General features: G+C 41.2%; 2 protein-coding genes across 2 annotated transcripts; both read left to right on the forward strand.

Annotated features, from left to right (window-relative positions):
* Positions 1-9,107: 9,107 nt before the first annotated feature.
* On the forward strand, positions 9,108-10,314 carry LOC102952792 (olfactory receptor 49). Its single transcript, XM_007098089.3, is given in 2 exon segments — positions 9,108-9,365; positions 9,367-10,314. Coding segments are annotated over 2 exon segments (978 nt in total). The 5' UTR covers positions 9,108-9,335.
* A 5,639-nt stretch (positions 10,315-15,953) lies between these two features.
* Positions 15,954-18,841, forward strand: LOC102953088 (olfactory receptor 49). The gene is made up of 2 exons (XM_015544652.2): positions 15,954-16,004; positions 17,824-18,841. The coding sequence occupies exon 2, from the start codon at positions 17,864-17,866 to the stop codon at positions 18,839-18,841; it is 978 nt and encodes a 325-aa protein (XP_015400138.2). The 5' UTR covers positions 15,954-16,004; positions 17,824-17,863.
* Positions 18,842-19,509: the final 668 nt, after the last annotated feature.

Consider the following 19,509-nt stretch of genomic DNA (forward strand, 5'->3'; position numbering starts at 1 on the left):
TCTTGTCACTTAAAGATATAAAAGTGATAGAAGAACTAAAACTAAGAATAAAACTGTGAGGAGACATTTGAGAAGAGAGGGGGTTACTGTAAGTGAGCAAAACTCACCTTTCACAGAAGGAATTAAATGGATGTTGCCTAAAGTGGATATCAAAAAAAAAAAAGCAGCATAAACATACTATTCCAAGAGTTGTAAGGGCGCCTGGGTGGCTCAGTCAGTAAAGCATCCCACTCTTGATTTCAGCTTTGGTCATGATGTCTTGGTTCCTGAGATGGAGCCCCACATCAGGCTCTGAGCTGACAGCACAAAACCTGCTTGGGATTCTCTCTCTCCCTCTCTCTCTGCCCCTCCCTAACTTGCTCATGTGCAGGCATTTCTCTCTCTCTCTTTCTCTCTGTCTCTCTCAAAATAAATAAACTTCATAAAAATATAGTAAAAGCATTTGTTCTTTAAAGAAAGAGTTGTAGATATAACAAACAGACAAATTTAAAACAAAGAGGGTCAATTTATTTAATAATAACTATTAAATTATTTAAGTAGTACAGTAAATAATAAATAGTATTTATTAAATTTTGTTAATGTTTATTTATTTTTGAGAGAGAGAGAGAGAACTCGAGCAGGGGAGGGGCAGAAGGAGAGGAGACACAGAATCCGAAGCAGGCTCCAGGCTCTGACCTGTCAGCACAGAGCCCGATGTGGGGCTCCAACCCATGAACCGCGAGATCATGACCTGAGCCGAAGTCAGACACTCAACCAACTGAGCCACCAAGGTGCCCCAATAGTATTTATTATTAATAATAATGGTAATGATGGATCCACAAGTTAGACCATCAGAGACATTGTGGGACAAATCAGAAGAGAAAGGAAGGAAAGGAATGTGTATTGAGTACCTATTACCTATGAAGAAAATGAGGCTCAGAAAATAAGGGTCACGAGCTAGCAGACTAAAGAACTGGTACACACCCGCAGGTTTATCTGACTCTACAGTCAAAGACCTGTCACTCTACCACATAGGTAAGGGACCAAGAGTCTCTAGCCCTTAAAGCAGTGGGACGCTGCCACATTTTTACTGAGAAAGAATTAATCATCTAAATTACTTTATATTGCAATGTTTACTTAGAGCCATTTGATACATGTAGTTCTACTCCTTTGTCCATTTTACATGCATATATAATTAACTGATTTTTTAACACTGTCTGATGCCAGGTAAAGCAAATATTAATCTCAGTTTGCAAACTCATGTGTACACCAAATTTAATTTTTAAAACTCAGTTTAATTTCCCTAGATGCCCCATTAACCTGATAGTGGAAATTAAATCTTAGTCAATTCTGGGTTCTCCCACAGGTGTACTTCAGTGTTGTGTCTAAGTTTTGAGGAGGATAGGAAGAGACAAGGAGGCATCCAGCCCTATGGCCATCTGTCCTCTGGACCCTCCCATCCTGCCCCACCCCCCGTCACCAGTCCACAGGTGGCTGGCACATTACTCCCCATTCCTGTCCGCAAGGCCCCTGAGGGTTGAGCAGCTCTCCTTGCTCCCTCTGTACCTCTCTCGGGCACACTAGGCTTTATTACTCTATTTCTGCATGTCTCTGAATGTGAGAAAGTTGTTGATGCTCTAGAAGGTCCCACCTGCCTAGAAATCCCATGCAGCCTCTTCTCTGTGGTATTACCACTCCCCAAACTCTTCCCAGAAGGCAAGTTGCAAGTGCTCTCTGTTCTCACACCCACAGCCCTATATGGGGTTCTTCCATTCTCCCCCCCACCCCCCAGACTCAGCCTGGGTTTGGGACAGCAGAGTACAATGTCCCTTCCCAGAGACTACCCAGCTTTGAGCTAACCTTTCTCCATGGGCTGTCTCCTCTTTCCCCTACCAGTCAGAATCTCAGGAAATAAATCGTGAACTGACTCACCAGGGTTTTTTTCTAGGCCCTGAGTCCTAAACTTGAAAAGGCTTTACTCTGCCTTCTGCAATAATGTTTATTTCCCAATCTCCTTACCCAAATGGGAGGTGCAAGAGATCTAGGAAGGATAAGAAATACACACAAAAAAACAAGAGATAGGATTTGAAAAATGTGATACTTCTACATGGGTACTATGCCAGATGCTGGATATACAAGGAAAAATACAATTCAATTCCTGATATCAGGATTTGTCCAGGGTCGCAAAGCTAGTAGGGGGATACAGAGGAAAAACCCAACAGTGATGATATTGCATTTTGTGCAATATCAGAATTTATATTTATAGATGAGAGGAATATAGTTGGGCAAGGGGAAGGGGGAGCTACTCAGAAAAGTTTTCCCATGGAAAACTGGACCTGATTCTTGTCAAGATTGGGAAGGCACTTCAAGTAGGAGGAGCATCATATACACAGGCACAGAGGCCAGAGAGAACAGGATCCTTTCAAAAATGGCAGCAGTTTGGTTGGAGATTAAGTTAAATAAGAAGAATGGGAGAAGAAAATAAAGCAATAGGTAGACCCTAGATCAAAAGGATGCTGTACTGGGAAGCTTACGCTGAAGCTGGGAAGTTTTACTCTGAAGGTTATTTGGAGACATCGAATGACTTTAGGCTGGAAAATAGTGTAATCCCTTTTGTGTTTTTAAAAGATCGTTCTAGGGGCGCCTGGGTGGCTCAGTCGGTTAAGCGTCCGACTTCGGCTCAGGTCACGATCTCACGGTCCGTGAGTTCGAGCCCCGCGTCGGGCTCTGGGCTGACTGCTCAGAGCCTGGAGCCTGTTTCAGATTCTGTGTCTCCCTCTCTCTCTGACCCTCCCCCGTTCATGCTCTGTCTCTGTCTCAAAAATAAATAAACGTTAAAAAAAAAAAAATTAAAAAAAAAAATTAAAAAAAAAAAATAAAAAAAAAAGATCGTTCTAACACAACATGGAGAACTAAAGTGAGAAGGATATTCAAATCCATATAAAAGATAAAAGAGCCCAAGCTAAGGCAATGGCAGTGGGAATGTAGAAAGAGAGGAAATCCATTCACAAGATATCTTGAGGGCAAAATTACAAAAGTTGGGGTAAGAAGGTGAAGGAGAGGAACGAGACTAGGATAACTCCCCACATTCTGGCTTGGGTGACCAAGGAAATGATGATACCATTTCACATCAATAGGAATACACAAGAAGGGAACGTATGGGCAGAAGTAGATTGAGGGAAAGGGGGAGATGATACATTCACAGTTTTTCATTCATTCATCATTTTACTTTTAAAAATTCACTTGGTTCAATTTTTTTAAATATCTAAAAAGATACATGGTTAGGAATCATGCTGTCAACCCTAGCACTATCCACCCCAAACTACCACCTACAACAAGTATCACTTTTTTTTTTTTTTTTAAACAAGTATCACTTTTGTTGGCCTCTGGTATATTCCTCCAGTTGCTTTTAACACATTGGCCTCAAGGCATCCAGGTAGAGATCTTCATTTAATAGCTGGATAGATGGTGCTGGAGTTCAAGAGAGATACCTGGGCTCATGAAAAACAAACTTAACAGCAAGAAATCAGCTAAGCCCATTAAAAAAATGGTCAAAGATCCTGAATAGACATCTTTTCCAAAGAAGGTATGCAAATAGGCGACAGATGTATAAAAAGAATTTTCAATATCACTAATCATTAGGAAAATGCCAATCAAAATCATAATGAGATATCACTTCACACCTGTTAGAATGGCTATAGAAAAGACAAGAAATAACAAGTGTTGGTGAGGATGTTAAGAAAAGAAACCCTGTACACTGTTGGTAGGAATGTAAACTGCTAAAGCCATTATGGAAAATAGTATGGAGTTTTCTTTGAAAATTAAAAATAGAACTACCATATGATCCAGCACCCCCACTTTGGGGTATATTTCAAAGGAAATTAAATCAGTGTTTCAAAGACATATCTGCACTCCCATATTCATTGTAGCATTACTCACAATAGCTGAGATATGGAAACAACCTAAGTGACTATCAATGAACGAAGGTAGAGGTGCCTGGGTGGCTCAGTCAGTTAAGCCTCGGACTTCAGCTCAGGTCACAATCTCGAAGTTCATGGGTTTGAGCCCCACATCCGGCTCTGTGCTGACAGTTCAGAGCCTGGAGCCTGCTTCAGATTCTGTGTCTCCCTCTCTCTCTGCCTCTCCCCCACTCATGCTCTGTCTGTCTCTCTCTCTCTCAAAAATCAATAAACATTAAAAAAATTCTAAGGTGCAATACACACACACACGGAATATAATTCAACTATAAAAAAAAGAAGGAATCCTGCCATTTATGACAACATTATAAAACTGGAGGGCATAATGCTAAATGAAATAAGCCGGACAAAAACAAATACTATATGGTATCACTTATATGCAGAATCTAAACAAACAAACAAATAAAAGGTCTAAATTCATAGAAGCAGAGAGTAGAATGGTGGTTGCCAGAGGCTGAGGAGTGGAGGAAATGGGGAGATGTTGGGTGAAAGGGTGCAAACTTCTAGCCATAAGATGAATAAGTTTTGGGGGCCTAATGTACAGCATGGTGTCCATAGTTAATAATACTGTATTGCACACTTGAAATTTGCTAAGAGAATAAATCTTCATCCCCAAAACTGAAAGTTTTGATTTTTTTATTTAAATATAATTGACATATAACACTGTACAAGTTTAAGATGTACATGTGCAAGTTTAACATGCTGATTTGATACACTTGTTTTATTGCAATGTGGTAAAATCTTAAGTGTTATCAACACACACACACACACACACACACACACACACACACACAAAATGGTAACTCTGTGAAGTGATGGACATGTTAATTAACCTCATTGTAGGAATCATTTCATACTATATGGCATATCAAATCATCACAGTAAACTTTAAACAGATAACATTTTGTCAATTATACCTCAATAAAGTTGGGAAAAAAATTAATCCTTTTTCATTTCCTTCCTTATTGTTCCTTCCCTCCTCCTCCTCACCCCAGGACCCCATTTTCACCATCTCCCAAGCCCAATCATGTAAGAGTCAGCATAGGATTAACCAAGTTTCTGTATTACTTTTGTTGGTTCTTTGCATCCCTGTAACAATAGGACTGCCTAATATTAGACAGGAACCCCCAATTTCAGAGGCATGATTAGATATATTACTTTAACTAAAAGTAACTGCTATTGTAGATCTGAACAAACAACAGAAACTTTTGTTTGTACAGTTGTGGTAAGTAACAGCCAAGAGAGTTGGGAAGAGGCTGAGCAAGGCTCATTATACTAATTATCTGGGGATCCCAAGACCCATCAAACTTTGGAGAAGAGTAGATCCCTTAGGAAAATAAAGATGCAATCCAAATCTTTCAACTCTGATGTCAGCTCCACAAGAAGATGTGTTTGTTCCAGGAATAACTCACCCACTCTCCCCTAGAGCCGCATTGTCCCCAGAAGAAATATCGTCTCATAGAGACTGGGCCAATGCGAGGATGTAATAAGAGTCATTAACCTGTCAAAATCATCACCTTTAGTCCAAGAAGACAATGAAGGAGGAATCCACCAAATGACAACTGTATTTTTCCAAAGCTTCCCCCAGGATGAGCTTGCTGAAAATGGAAGATTTCAACATTCTGTTCTCAACAGATCCTGTTACCTGAAAGATGACAAAGTTCAAGGAAACTATTTTCCTACCCAGGGAATGACAGCTGACCATTCAAGTTGATCATTCAATGCTTTGGAAAAAGATAGGTGCTCTTAGAGAACAAATTCATGGGAGATGAAGATCTCAGACTAAAAGCACAAGATCTGTATTTAGACCCATAGACAATATTGCAACCTGAAGAAATACCTATGCGAACTAGGCACCTTCTGCAATCCCCTGAGTAGTGTAATTGGCATGGCCTGATTGGGACTTCCCCAGAGGGCTACTAGATACCTAACCTGAACCTGCAGGGTAATCTCCCCCTTATTGCTGCAGAGGATGGCAGAACAGCAGTGGCTTCCTCAAACCCTCTTGTTCCGGGTACTTTTTTACCTTCCTTTATAATATTGGCACATCAAATACACACATGGTGTAATTTGAGCCCCACCATCCAAGTCAAAGGTAGGCAAACCAATGTTTATTCATATAGTTGCTCACTCACATTGAGGAACTTTGTCTGCCCCACCTTGTACTGTTTGTGACTGGCCCTTGGAAAATCCAAAGCTCTGGACAGTATTGATTCTGGGTGAAACTTCTAATGGTTTTCCTTAGAAGGAGATCTCACCCTCCTTCTAAGTGTACCAGAACTGTCCCAAAGACCATGCAATTCCAGCATAACAGGACAAACCTCCAGGGCATCCACAGACTTTCCCCCTGGACACTGTATAACTACCCTTAAAACAGTGAATGGTCAGGGCACTTGGCTGGCTCAGTCTATAGAGCATAGGACTCTTAATCTCAGAGTTGTGAGTTTGAGCCCCATGTTAAGTATAGAGATTCCTTAAAAATAAAATATTTTTTAAAAAGAGCAAACAGTGAATGGTCTAGGTAGATGGTGGCATGTCCAGGCTCTCAGGCTGCCATCAAGCATGTAGGATAAAAGGGGAAATGGCCAGGATTCAGGAAGTGGCTCACTTCTCATTATATATGGACTCCCCCCAACCCCCCTCCAGATGTTGACCTCTGGTTTGAAGTGGGAAAAGAAACAAAAGATTAACAGCAGCACTGTTTATGTGCTATATCCTTGGGCTGGTCACAAGGTGTTTTCATGGTTTGTGCCAAGTTTATGATTCAGTATGAAGCTGGAGCTTTGTCCTCAGCTTCCACTCACATCCAACTCTTTCTCATCTTAGTCTCTGTTCTCATCTTTCTTCCAATGTGTCCCCCTGGGACTTCACCTAGAAAGCACTCATTCTATTGTTCCTGTTGCTGTTTCTGGGTATCACATTCCTGTTGCATCCTGCTTCTGCTCCAGAAAGAGATGGGTAAGTTTCTTGGTTACCTGGGCTTACCTTTGAACCTCAGAGACTTCTTTTTCAAATGACTGAGAATCTAAACAATGTTAAGCCTAGGAATAACCCTGGTGAATATCCTCAGAGGCTGAACAACTATTTTGTGTTAATAACTGTCAACAAATGTTACCCATAATGGTAGTTTATAGCATGACTGAATAGTGTAGCCTGTGCTGAAAAGAAGACAAAACCTGGGGTGTCTGAGTGGCTCAGTTGGTTAAGTGTTTGACTCTTGATATCAGCTCAGGTCTTGATCTCAGGATCATGAGTTCAAGGCCCACATTGGGCTCCACTCTGGGCATGGAGCCTACTTGAAAAACAGTCATAAAAAAAGAAAGTATATATATATACAGTTTACCATTTCATCCTCTCTACTAGTATTCCTTAGCATTTCCTTCATTACAAGTACCTAACATGGATCCCAATCTTATTTTCCAGTGACTAGCAAATAATTCTTGCTATAGTTCTGCCTGATAATTAAGGTAGTAGTTGATAATGTTTAAGGAAGGAAATGTCCAAGCATGCTTACTTTTTTTTCATGTTTATTTATTTGTTTATTGCGAGAGAGAGAGAGAGAGAGAGAGAGAGAGAGAGAGAATTTCAAGCAGGCTCCTTGTAGAGCCTGATGTGGGGCTGAAACTTACGAACTGCAAGATCACTACCTGAACTAAAATCAAGAGTGGGATGCTTAACCAACTGAGCCACTCAGGTGCCCCTTAAGATTTTTAAGTAATCTCTACACCCAACATGGGGCTGGAACTCACATAACCAAGATCAAGACTCATATGCTCTACTGACTGGGCCACCCAAGCACCCCTTGGGGATGCTGACTTTTAGAAAGAGACCTTTTTAAGGGTTTGGGGGTTTGGGGGTTTTGCTGCTGGAAGCACTGGGGCAGACCCAACCAGAGCTCTATTTACTAGCTCAAAATCCAGATCATCTCAAAGATGGATAGTGTCCCTTTAGAGGATGTTTGTGGGGACATACATACACCCTCTCATGAGGAAAAGCAAATTCTCTTCACATGGGCCAGTTTAAGACTACTTGGCATATGACTCTGCAAAGTAGCTGTCCCTTAGGAAGTATGACATAAATGAGCCCTCAACCTCTTCTTTGTCAAACACCACCACATCCATCTCTCAGACAATTGAGATGTTACTCACTCATTCAGTAGATGTTTATTGAAGCTGATTATTTCAAGAAACTCATTCTAAGTGCTGTATAAAAACAAATTTAAAAAGAAAATTTTTAAAGTTTATTTTATATTTTTTTGAGAGAGAGAGAGAAAGAAAGAGAGCATGAGCAGGGGTGGGACAGAGAGGGAGAAAGAGAATCCCAAGCAGGTTCCCCCACAGGGCTCAAACTCACAAACTGTGAGATCATGAATTGAGCCAAAATCAAGAGTTGAATGCTTAACCAACTGAGCCACCCAGGCGCCCCAAGAAATTTTTTGACTCAGTAAACAACAAATGAAAAACAAATATAAAATTCAATACAAATCAAATGAGATATAATAAAATTATTAGGGATACAGAGGAAAGATTCATTCATTCATAAAAATGATAGCAATTTTTGAGGAGAGACTTAAAGGAAAAATAATATTTGAAAGGCTGATAATTCCAAGCTGAAAGAATGTCATGTGCAGACACACAGGTGCATAAAACAGTATTAAGAAATCTCAAAGAGTCTATTGTATCTAGAGTCCACAAGGAGATGTAAGAGAAGAACCTGGATACATCATTAAATCTTGAATACCAAACTTCCTCTTAAGAATTTTTATTTATGCATATATTACTTGAATTATTCTTTTTTGATTTGTAAGAGTTGTGCTTTTCTCTCATAAATTTCCTCTTTTTTTTAGTAATCCAAATACTCATGAAAGGTATCAAATTTCAGGTAATCTTGAAAAACAATAGAGCATCTATGCATTCTAAATCAGTTTATGAGGATATGGGTTGTTGCAGTGAATGGCTAAGTTAAGCAAAAAGAGGTTACTGCCCTCAAATATGAACTATTTATGGAAAAAGACCTATGGTTGGAATAAATATAAAAGTAAAAAGTATTGGAAATAGATTATAATGTTAGGGGCAATAGGATTCATTCTGTGTTGAGAAGAAAAGTTTGGTTCAAAAGGTAAGCAAGGATAATTTTTGCTTTGGGGCTTTACTTAGGCCACCCTTAAAATCACCACTTTCTCCTCCAACACACAGACGTGCCAGGGATCAAACATGAGATGGGAAACCCAGGGACCTTACAAAACAAGCTTGAGTAGTGAGTGATGGAAAGATACGTCCTTCAAAGAAATAAAGGAATCTGTCACACAAAAATGGAACACTCATCCCCTTTCCTTTCAGTTACAAAGTTCCTGAGGTCACCAGAACATCCCTCCTCCTGATGCTGCACACCTCTGATTGGCCACCCTCAAGCAGAGGTCAGAGGAGCCATGAGGAACCACACCACTGTCACCGAGTTTGTCCTGCTGGGACTCTCAGATGCCTGTGAGTTGCAGATGCTCATCTTCCTGGGGCTGCTCCTGACCTACCTCCTCACTCTGCTGGGGAATCTCCTCATCGTGGGCATCACCCTCGTGGACAGGCGCCTCCACACCCCCATGTACTACTTCCTCCGCAACTTTGCTGTCCTGGAGATCTGGTTCACCTCGGTCATCTTCCCCAAGATGCTGACCAACATCCTGACTGGATACAAGACCATCTCTCTCCCAGGCTGTTTCCTACAAAGTTTCCTCTATTTCTTCCTGGGCACCACAGAGTTCTTCCTACTGGCAGTGATGTCCTTTGACAGGTATGTGGCCATATGTAACCCCTTACGTTATGCAACCATCATGAGCAGAAGGGTCTGTATACAGCTGGTTCTTTGTTCATGGATGGCAGGATTCCTTCTCATTGTCTTTCCAAGTTCCATCACTTTTCAGCAGCCATTTTGTGGCTCCAATGTCATTAACCATTTCTTTTGTGACAACTTTCCACTCCTGGAACTCATATGTGCAGACACGAGTCTGATAGAACTTCTGGGTTTTATTGTGGCCAACTTCAGTTTGCTGGGCACTCTGTCCGTGACGGCCACCTGCTACGGCCACATCCTCCACACCATCCTGCGCATCCCCTCGGCCAAGGAGAGGCAGAAAGCCTTCTCAACCTGCTCCTCCCACATCATTGTTGTGTCTCTCTTCTATGGCAGCTGCATCTTCATGTACATCCGGTCAGGCAAGGGAAATGAGGGGGAGGACAGGAACAAGGTGGTGGCCTTGCTCAACACCGTGGTGACCCCGATGCTCAATCCCTTCATCTACACCTTGCGGAACAAGCAGGTGAAGCAGGTGTTTAAGGAGCAGGTAAACAAGCTCTTCTTATAAACCTGTGGAATTAAGAGGCTGAAACTAATATTCCCAGGAAGGCTAACACGATTCAGGCCCCTGCCAGAAATGGAGACTTTCCCACTTAGAAAATTCTCTGCTGCCATGTTTCTGGGGTGCCAGTCACTATGCAACTCAGCATAAACTCATAAGCTCTCTAGACCCCCAAAGCATTTTTATTAATTATCAGATTTGAATTATTCTCTTCATTCCATCTGTGTCTGCCTGGCTTCCCAACAGAATACAAAGAGCTCTTTGGGAGCAGGTCCCAGCTCTGTAATTCACCACAAGCCTCAAGCACCAACCCATTGTCATTGACCATATAAATACTCAAAAAGTACTTGCACCCTAACTGGTTCTTTGGGATCTGTTGCTCCAACACCCTCAGAGGAGAGGGTGCTAACAGTTCTCTGTTAACACCGCCCTCATTTCACACTTGTGCTCCTCTCACAGTAATACATCAGCAAGAACTCAACAGAGGACTAAGCCCAATTGCTTATTATTTTGTACACAAACTTCTTATGCTTTTTTAAATTAAAATTGATAGAAATTCCTCATTCCTATTGATAACAGCTCTTCTACCTACTGCTTGGTTACTTCTCTGAGCCTCAGTCTTCCCGTCTGTAAAACGGGGACACAATGTGCATTCCAAAGGATTCTGATGAATGTCAGAGGAGATGTTCTATGCAAAGTGCCTCAAACAGTGATTGGCACACAGTAAGGCCTCAATGAATGTTAGTTCTTTCCTTCCATTTCTCATCCTACCTTCTGTCTCTTCCTTCTGAATTTCATACCAGTTGTCAACAAAAGCATTTCTACTCAAAATGCCATAATGAATTGCGTATCCCAAATGTTATCTTAAATATTATATAAAGTGAAATATACCACTTGACCCATTGAAATTTGATACTAGAGTGTTCACCACTTTGGTGATGGCAAAAATAAAGCTATATTAACAAATAAACAAATATTACATAAGTAATGAAATCAATTACTGTATTTACTTGTTCCAAAATAATGATTACACAAAGGTCATGCTCAAGGATGTACTATGTGGCCTGGGATATAAAATTTATTTTATGCCTTTGAAAGATTTGAAATCTAACAAGGAAGATAGAAACACACAAGAACTATAATTCAGGGTAGAAATGATCTGTGTAAGAAAAAATCATGTGTGACTCTTTGACAACAAATCTGTAAAACAGAAGGAAATGGATGATTTCCTAGAAAAAGAAAATTATCAAAAATCTAAAAAGAAATAGAAAAATTAATTAGACAAATTACCACAGAATGGATTGAAAATGGGATTACATACTTCTATAAACTCAAAAAATAGGTCCTCAATAACAAAAACAAGCAACCCAATTCTACAAATGGCTGAATACACATGAAAAGGTGTGCAAGGTGTGAATTGCAATTCACAATTCACATTGTGAATTTGTACTCAAATTCACAATGAACTTACTGCTTCATACCCATTAAGATGGGTGGTATTTTTTATTTAGTTTATTTATTTTTAATTTTTTTTAAGTAGGCTCCACACCCAAACTAGGGCTTGAAATCACAACCCTGAGATCAAGAGTCACATGCTCTACTGACTGAGCCAGGCAGGCATCCCTGGCTAGTATTTTTTAAATGTGAAAAACAGAGAATAACAAGCGTTGTTAACAATGTGAACAAATTAGAGCTCTTGTGCATTGCTGGTGGGAATGGAAAATGGTGCAGCCACTGTGGAAAACACTAGGGCACTTCCTGAAAAATAAACATAGATTTACTATACAATCCAGCCATTCCACTTCTGGGTATATACTCAAAAGGACTGAAAGCAGGGACTCAAACAGATACTTGTACATCCACGTTTATAGCAGCATGACTCACAATAACCAAAATATGGGGACAACTCAAATGTCTGTTGATGAATGAATGGATCAACAAAATGTGCTATAGACATACATGGAAGCCGGATGCCTTCCCAGGTGACTTCTTCCAAACATTTAAAGAAATATTAGTACCTATTCTTTTGAAGATTTTCCAAAAAATAGAAATGGAAGGAAGCTTCCAAACTCATTCTGTGAAGTCAGCATTACCTTGAGGCCAAAACCAAACAAAGACCCCACTAAAAAGGATAATTATAAGCCAATTTCCCTGATGCAAAATTTCTCAAAAACTCTCAATAAGATACTAGCAAATTGAATCCAACACTATATTAAAAGAATTATTCACCAGGTCAAGTGGGATTTTTTCCTGGGCTACAGGGTGGTTCAATATCCACAAATCAACGTGATACACCACATTAATAAAAGAGAGAATAAGAACCACATGATCTTCTCAATAGATGCAGAAAAGCATTTGACAAAATACATCATTTTTTTTTTAAATAAAAACCCTCAAGAAAGTAGGGATAGAAGGAACATACCTCACCATCATAAAGGCCATATACGAGGGGCACCTGGGTGCCTCAGTCGGTTAAGTGTCAGACTTCAGCTCAGGTCATGATCTCACAGTTCACGACTTCGAGTCCCCGTCGGGCTCTGTGCTAATGGCTCAGAGCCTGGAGCTTGCTTCAGATTTTGTGTCTCCTCTCTCTGCCCCTCCCCGCTCACCCTCTGTCTCTGTCTCTCTCTCAAAAATATAAACATTATTAATTAATTAATTAATTTTATAAAAGGCCATATAGGAAAGACCCACAGCTGTCAACAGGGAAAACCTGAGCACTTTCCCCCTAAGATCAGGAACACGACAGGGATGTCCACTCTCACCACTGTTGTTCAGTATAGTGTTGGAAGTCCTAGCCTCAGCAATCAGACAACAAAAAGAAATAAAAGGCATACAAATATGCAAGGAAGAAGTCAAACTTTCACTCTTCGCAGACTACATGATAATCTATGTGGAAAATCCAAAAGACTCCACCAAAAGTCTGCTAGAACTGACCCATGAATTCAGCTAAGTCGCAGGATATAAAACCAACATACAGAAATCGGTTACATTTCTATACACCAATATGAAGCAGCACAAAGAGAAATCCAGGAATCGATCCCATTTACACTTGCATCAAAAACCATAAGATACCTTGGAATAAACCTAACGAAAGAGGTAAAAGATCTGTATGCTGAAAACTATAGAAAGCTTCTGAAAGATCTGGAGAAGACACAAATGGAAAAACATTCCATGCTCATGAATTGAAAAAATACACAAAAATAAATTTGAAATGGATGAAAGACCTAAATGTAAGACAGGAAACCATCAAAATCCTAGAGAAGAAAACAAGTAGCAACCTCTTTGGCTTCGGCCACTGCAACTTCTTACGAGACATTTCTCTGGAGGCAAGTGAAACAAAAGCAAGCATGAACTACTGAGACTTCATCAAGATAAAAACCTTCTGCACAGTGAAGGAAACAACCCACAAAACTAAAAGTCACCCAACGCAATGGAAGAAGATCTTTGCAAACGACATTTTGGATAAAGGGTTAGTATCCAAAATCTATAAAGAACTTACCAAATTCAAAACCCAAAAAACAAATAATCCAGTGAAGAAAGGGGCAGAAGACATGAATAGACACTTTTCCAAAGAAGACATCCGGATTCCTAACAGACACATGAAAAGATACTCAACATCACATCATCAGGGAAATACAAATCAAAACCACAGTGAGATACTACCTCATCCCTGTCAGAATGGATCAAATTAACTCATGAAACAACAGATGTTGGCAAGGATGCAAAGGGGAACGCTTTAGCTCTGTTGGTAGGATTGCAAACTGGTGCAGCCACTGAGGAAAACAGTATGGAGGCTCCTCAAAAAATAAAAAAGAGAACTACCCTATGACCCAGAAATTGCACTACTAGGAAATTATCCAAAGGACACAGGAGTGGTGATTCGAAGGGGCACATGTACCCCAATGTTTGTAGCAGCACTATCTCAAATAGCCAAATTATGGAAAGAGCCCGAAAGTCCATTGCATGATGGACTAGAGTGTATTATGTTAAGCAAAATAAGTCAGTCAGAGAAAGACAAATACATGATTTCATGCATATGTGGAATTTAGGAAACAAACAGTTGGGGGTGCCTGGGGGCTCAGTCAGTTAAGAGTCTGACTCTTGATTTAGGTTCAGGTCATAATCTCACAGTTCGTGAGATTGAACCCTGATTGGTGCCTGCTTAGGATTCTCTCACCTCTTTCTGCTCCTTCCTCGCTCATGTGTGCGAGTGCACGCTATCTCTCTCTCTCACTCTCTCTCTCTCTCTCTCCCTCACACACACACACACACAAACACACACAATAAATAAATAAATAAATAAATAAATAAATAAATAAGTAAGTAAGTAAGTAAATAAATAAATAAATAAACTTAAAAAAATTTTTGAACAAAAAACCCAGCAAGCAAACAGATAAGAAACAAAACATGAACATACAGGAAAGGAGGGGGGAGGAAATAAGATAAAAACAGAAAGGGAAGCAAACCATGAGAGACTCTTAAATATAGAAAACAAACAGGATTGCTGGAGGGGAGTTGGGGGAGAGGATGGGCTAAATGGGTGATGGGCATGAATGAGGGCACATGTTGGGATGAGCACTGGGTGTTAGATATAAGTGATGAATCACTAAATTCTATCCTACCTATTCTATTCTATCCTATGAGTTCTCCTTCAGAACACTAGTCACAATAGTAATTATTAGTGTGATGGCTTAATGTCTTTGGTCCCCACAAGACTCTGCCTATACATCGCTGGTGTGTAGACCAGTACTTGCCACACAATAAGCACTCAACAAATATTTGTTGAGTGTTTTAATTATTGCACCTCTTTGTTATCATTAAACTTCATTAGGAGTTTTGAGTTTCTCAGCCAGAACAAAGGAAACTCTCAATCTCAAAGTTGAAGAAAGTTAGAGGTAAGGGACCTCCTCGGGTCCCTATTACCACGGATGGTAATGAATCTCAGGGGAAGCACAGCTCCATCCTACAAGAGAAGAGGGAGACACTCTAGACCGGCTAAGTTTGAGCTGTGTACCCTGTATATCTCTGAGTTCCATGGAGACCAAACAGAAGAACCTCAGGCAGCCCAGGCCCGATGCCAGCTCCACAGAGACAAGGAGTCTGCCACTAATAGGTTACCCCAGAATCCTCTATGGGCACCATGCCCCTGGAAGGGCATGTACCATTCTGCCTAGAAGCCTCTTAAGCCCAACTGAAAACGAGTCATATGAGTCTCAACATTGATGTCTGTCTCTGCCTTAGTTTAGGAGAGATGGGTGAATAATTGCTTATGTTTCTACATCCATTTCCCCAGGAAAGTGGTCCAGCAGAGATGCTATGATGGGGCAGAAGCAACAGAAACTTCCTGAAAAACTGGTGACTCCAGAAGTTCTGGGGAACGCCCAGAGATGAGCTATCTGGGGATGTTGGTGACCAAGGAGTCACGGACCATTTCTTAAGGAAGACTGGTTGTTGGAAAACATGGAGGTTTGGGACACGTGCGGTACAAGGAGGACAGGGCCCGCCTATGTCCATGACCTTCCGACCATGTTACAGCTCTGGAGATTCCTTCATTTTGAATCCCTGGTGGATCTCCCAAGAAACATAGTCCTTGGGCAACATTGCAGAGCCAGGAGCTTCCTCTGAAAAACAGGAGTCTCCATCATCACAACTGCCTTGAAGACAATAGAACACCTCACCTGGCAGCTAGTGAGGTAACCTGCATGGGTGCAATTTTTGGAATAGGGGAAGGGGAATCCGACTGCTCTGGACACCCTGCCCAGAAACCTGTCATGTGTTTACAGGTGCCACAGGCAGGCTACCGCCCAGCTGACCTCTTTGATTCTTTTCATCATTCTCACTATCCTGACCCAGGTCCAGCTCATGAGTCCCAGAATCTCTAAAGCTTTTGTTTACCATTTTCATGGACAGCCACTGGTTTCCCCTTTGTCTCTCCTGAAACGTTCTGCTCAACTCTTAAAACAAATGGGCTGACTGTGCTGGTTCCTCTTATGAGTTTGAACTTGTTATTTCATAAGCAAACATTACAATAATTAAAAGAGGAAAGAAAAAATCACCCACGATCCTCCCATCCTGATTGGCAATCATGTTCCTTTTCCCAGGTTCTCATCCAGTCCTTCTCCATGAAAATACATATGTCACATAGCTATAATGTGGTATGTTATCACTTTTCTGATGCAATCTGATCACATTGGGTCCTGCTCCTGTCTTGGATGGAGTCACCTCCTCCCTACAGAGGCTCGCCTCAACCTGTCATTTCTATGAAGAACAACCAATGACAAGCTTGTCTAGTTCTGTATCCAGATCTCTAAGGACAATATTAAGTAATGTAAAACAGAGAAGTGACAATCACTTAAAACAAAGATATATACTCTCCAAATTTGAAATTGACTGATGAACAATCTTGAATATCGCTGTTAATTGTTATGATTCTTTGTTATCATTATTAGGATATTATCCCAAAAAATTAAGCATGATGCCTCATCTGCGAATATATGCTCTCTCCCACACTATGTATCAGTTTCATAGCACATGCATCCCTTGAAAAGTATCAGCCAAATAATAGATTAACAAAATGTTTATAATAACGTGACACTAATATGTCAGAAGGAAAGAGGTACAAAATACATAATCTATGAGCGTGGTATGTAAAGCAATAAACACTGTTATTAAACACTAAGAATGGAAAAAATACAATAGAAGTAAATCAAAATCTGAATTAAAATGTCTCTATGGGGTTACGTGTGAAATTTTTGCTCCGTTTCCTATGGATTTTCTATGGTTCCTAAGCTTTCCATAATGAGCTGATAATATCTTTGTATTTTTTAAACAGTTTGTTTCAGTACATATTGCCCAAGTCACGGTATCTTTTCTCCAATTTTACTCTGATTTCCTCTTATTATCGTCCCACTAGAGTGTCAGTCACAAAGGAGGAAATGAACATACCTAACATTATGTGAGTGCTTGCTCTGTGGCTAGCCTTGTGCTAAGTATTGGAAATGCATTATTTATTTAAGTTGTGGGAGAACTTTTTACAAAGGTGCTCTTACTGTTCCCACCAAGGAAACAGTTTTGGTTAGGTAGATAACGGTCCCAGACTTGTTGGTGAATGATGGAGCTCAGGTGCAACCACCATCTCTAACTTAAATGCCTTCTGTAACAAGCTATAGGGTAAGTATCCCACCAATGCTTTCTATCAAGGTCTGTGATACATCGGGTACAGGATTTGCAGTGGCATAAATCTTAATACACTTGAGAGACCCCCTGTAGCTGTGGGATGATTATGAGAAAAGAATGAAAGGAGTTTAATACAGAGTTTCCTAATAGAAACAGAGAAATGGGAAAACTTTTCCCAAGGACTCCCCCAAAATTGATTTACGTTAGGTCAAAGTATGTGTGACTTGATGCTAACTCCATGAGATCTGGACAACCAGCCTGAAGAGGGAGACAAAGGGACTCAGAGATCAAAGAATTAAAGGACTCCTTCAGCTCTGAATCCCTCTTTCCTTTCAGTTCCAAGTGTCCTTGGGTCGCCAGAACATCCCTCCTCCTGATGCTGCACACCTCTGATTGGCCACCCTCAGCAGAGGTCAGAGGAGCCATGAGGAACCACACCACTGTCACCGAGTTTGTCCTGCTGGGACTCTCAGATGCCTGTGAGTTGCAGATGCTCATCTTCCTGGGGCTGCTCCTGACCTACCTCCTCACTCTGCTGGGGAATCTCCTCATCGTGGGCATCACCCTCGTGGACAGGCGCCTCCACACCCCCATGTACTACTTCCTCCGCAACTTTGCTGTCCTGGAGATCTGGTTCACCTCGGTCATCTTCCCCAAGATGCTGACCAACATCCTGACTGGATACAAGACCATCTCTCTCCCAGGCTGTTTCCTACAAAGTTTCCTCTATTTCTTCCTGGGCACCACAGAGTTCTTCCTACTGGCAGTGATGTCCTTTGACAGGTATGTGGCCATATGTAACCCCTTACGTTATGCAACCATCATGAGCAGAAGGGTCTGTATACAGCTGGTTCTTTGTTCATGGATGGCAGGATTCCTTCTCATTGTCTTTCCAAGTTCCATCATACTTCAGCAGCCATTTTGTGGCCCCAATGTCATTAACCATTTCTTTTGTGACAACTTTCCACTCCTGGAACTCATATGTGCAGACACGAGTCTGATAGAGCTTCTAGGTTTTATTGTGGCCAACTTCAGTTTGCTGGGCACTCTGTCCGTGACGGCCACCTGCTACGGCCACATCCTCCACACCATCCTGCGCATCCCCTCGGCCAAGGAGAGGCAGAAAGCCTTCTCAACCTGCTCCTCCCACATCATTGTTGTGTCTCTCTTCTATGGCAGCTGCATCTTCATGTACATCCGGTCAGGCAAGGGAAATGAGGGGGAGGACAGGAACAAGGTGGTGGCCTTGCTCAACACCGTGGTGACCCCGATGCTCAATCCCTTCATCTACACCTTGCGGAACAAGCAGGTGAAGCAGGTGTTTAAGGAGCAGGTAAACAAGCTCTTCTTATAAACCTGTGGAATTAAGAGGCTGAAACTAATATTCCCAGGAAGGCTAACACGATTCAGGCCCCTGCCAGAAATGGAGACTTTCCCACTTAGAAAATTCTCTGCTGCCATGTTTCTGGGGTGCCAGTCACTATGCAACTCAGCATAAACTCATAAGCTCTCTAGACCCCCAAAGCATTTTTATTAATTATCAGATTTGAATTATTCTCTTCATTCCATCTGTGTCTGCCTGGCTTCCCAACAGAATACAAAGAGCTCTTTGGGAGCAGGTCCCAGCTCTGTAATTCACCACAAGCCTCAAGCACCAACCCATTGTCATTGACCATATAAATACTCAAAAAGTACTTGCACCCTAACTGGTTCTTTGGGATCTGTTGCTCCAACACCCTCAGAGGAGAGGGTGCTAACAGTTCTCTGTTAGCACCGCCCTCATTTCACACTTGTGCTCCTCTCACAGTAATACATCAGCAAGAACTCAACAGAGGACTAAGCCCAATTGCTTATTATTTTGTACACAAACTTCTTATGCTTCTTTTTATTAAAATTGATAGAAATTCCTCATTCCTATTGATAACAGCTCTTCTACCTACTGCTTGGTTACTTCTCTGAGCCTCAGTCTTCCTGTCTCTTGTGCATTGCTGGTGGGAACGGAAAATGGTGCAGCCACTGTGG

The sequence above is a fragment of the Panthera tigris genome, chromosome B3 (genome assembly GCF_018350195.1).
Source record: "Panthera tigris isolate Pti1 chromosome B3, P.tigris_Pti1_mat1.1, whole genome shotgun sequence".
NCBI lineage: Eukaryota > Metazoa > Chordata > Mammalia > Carnivora > Felidae > Panthera > Panthera tigris.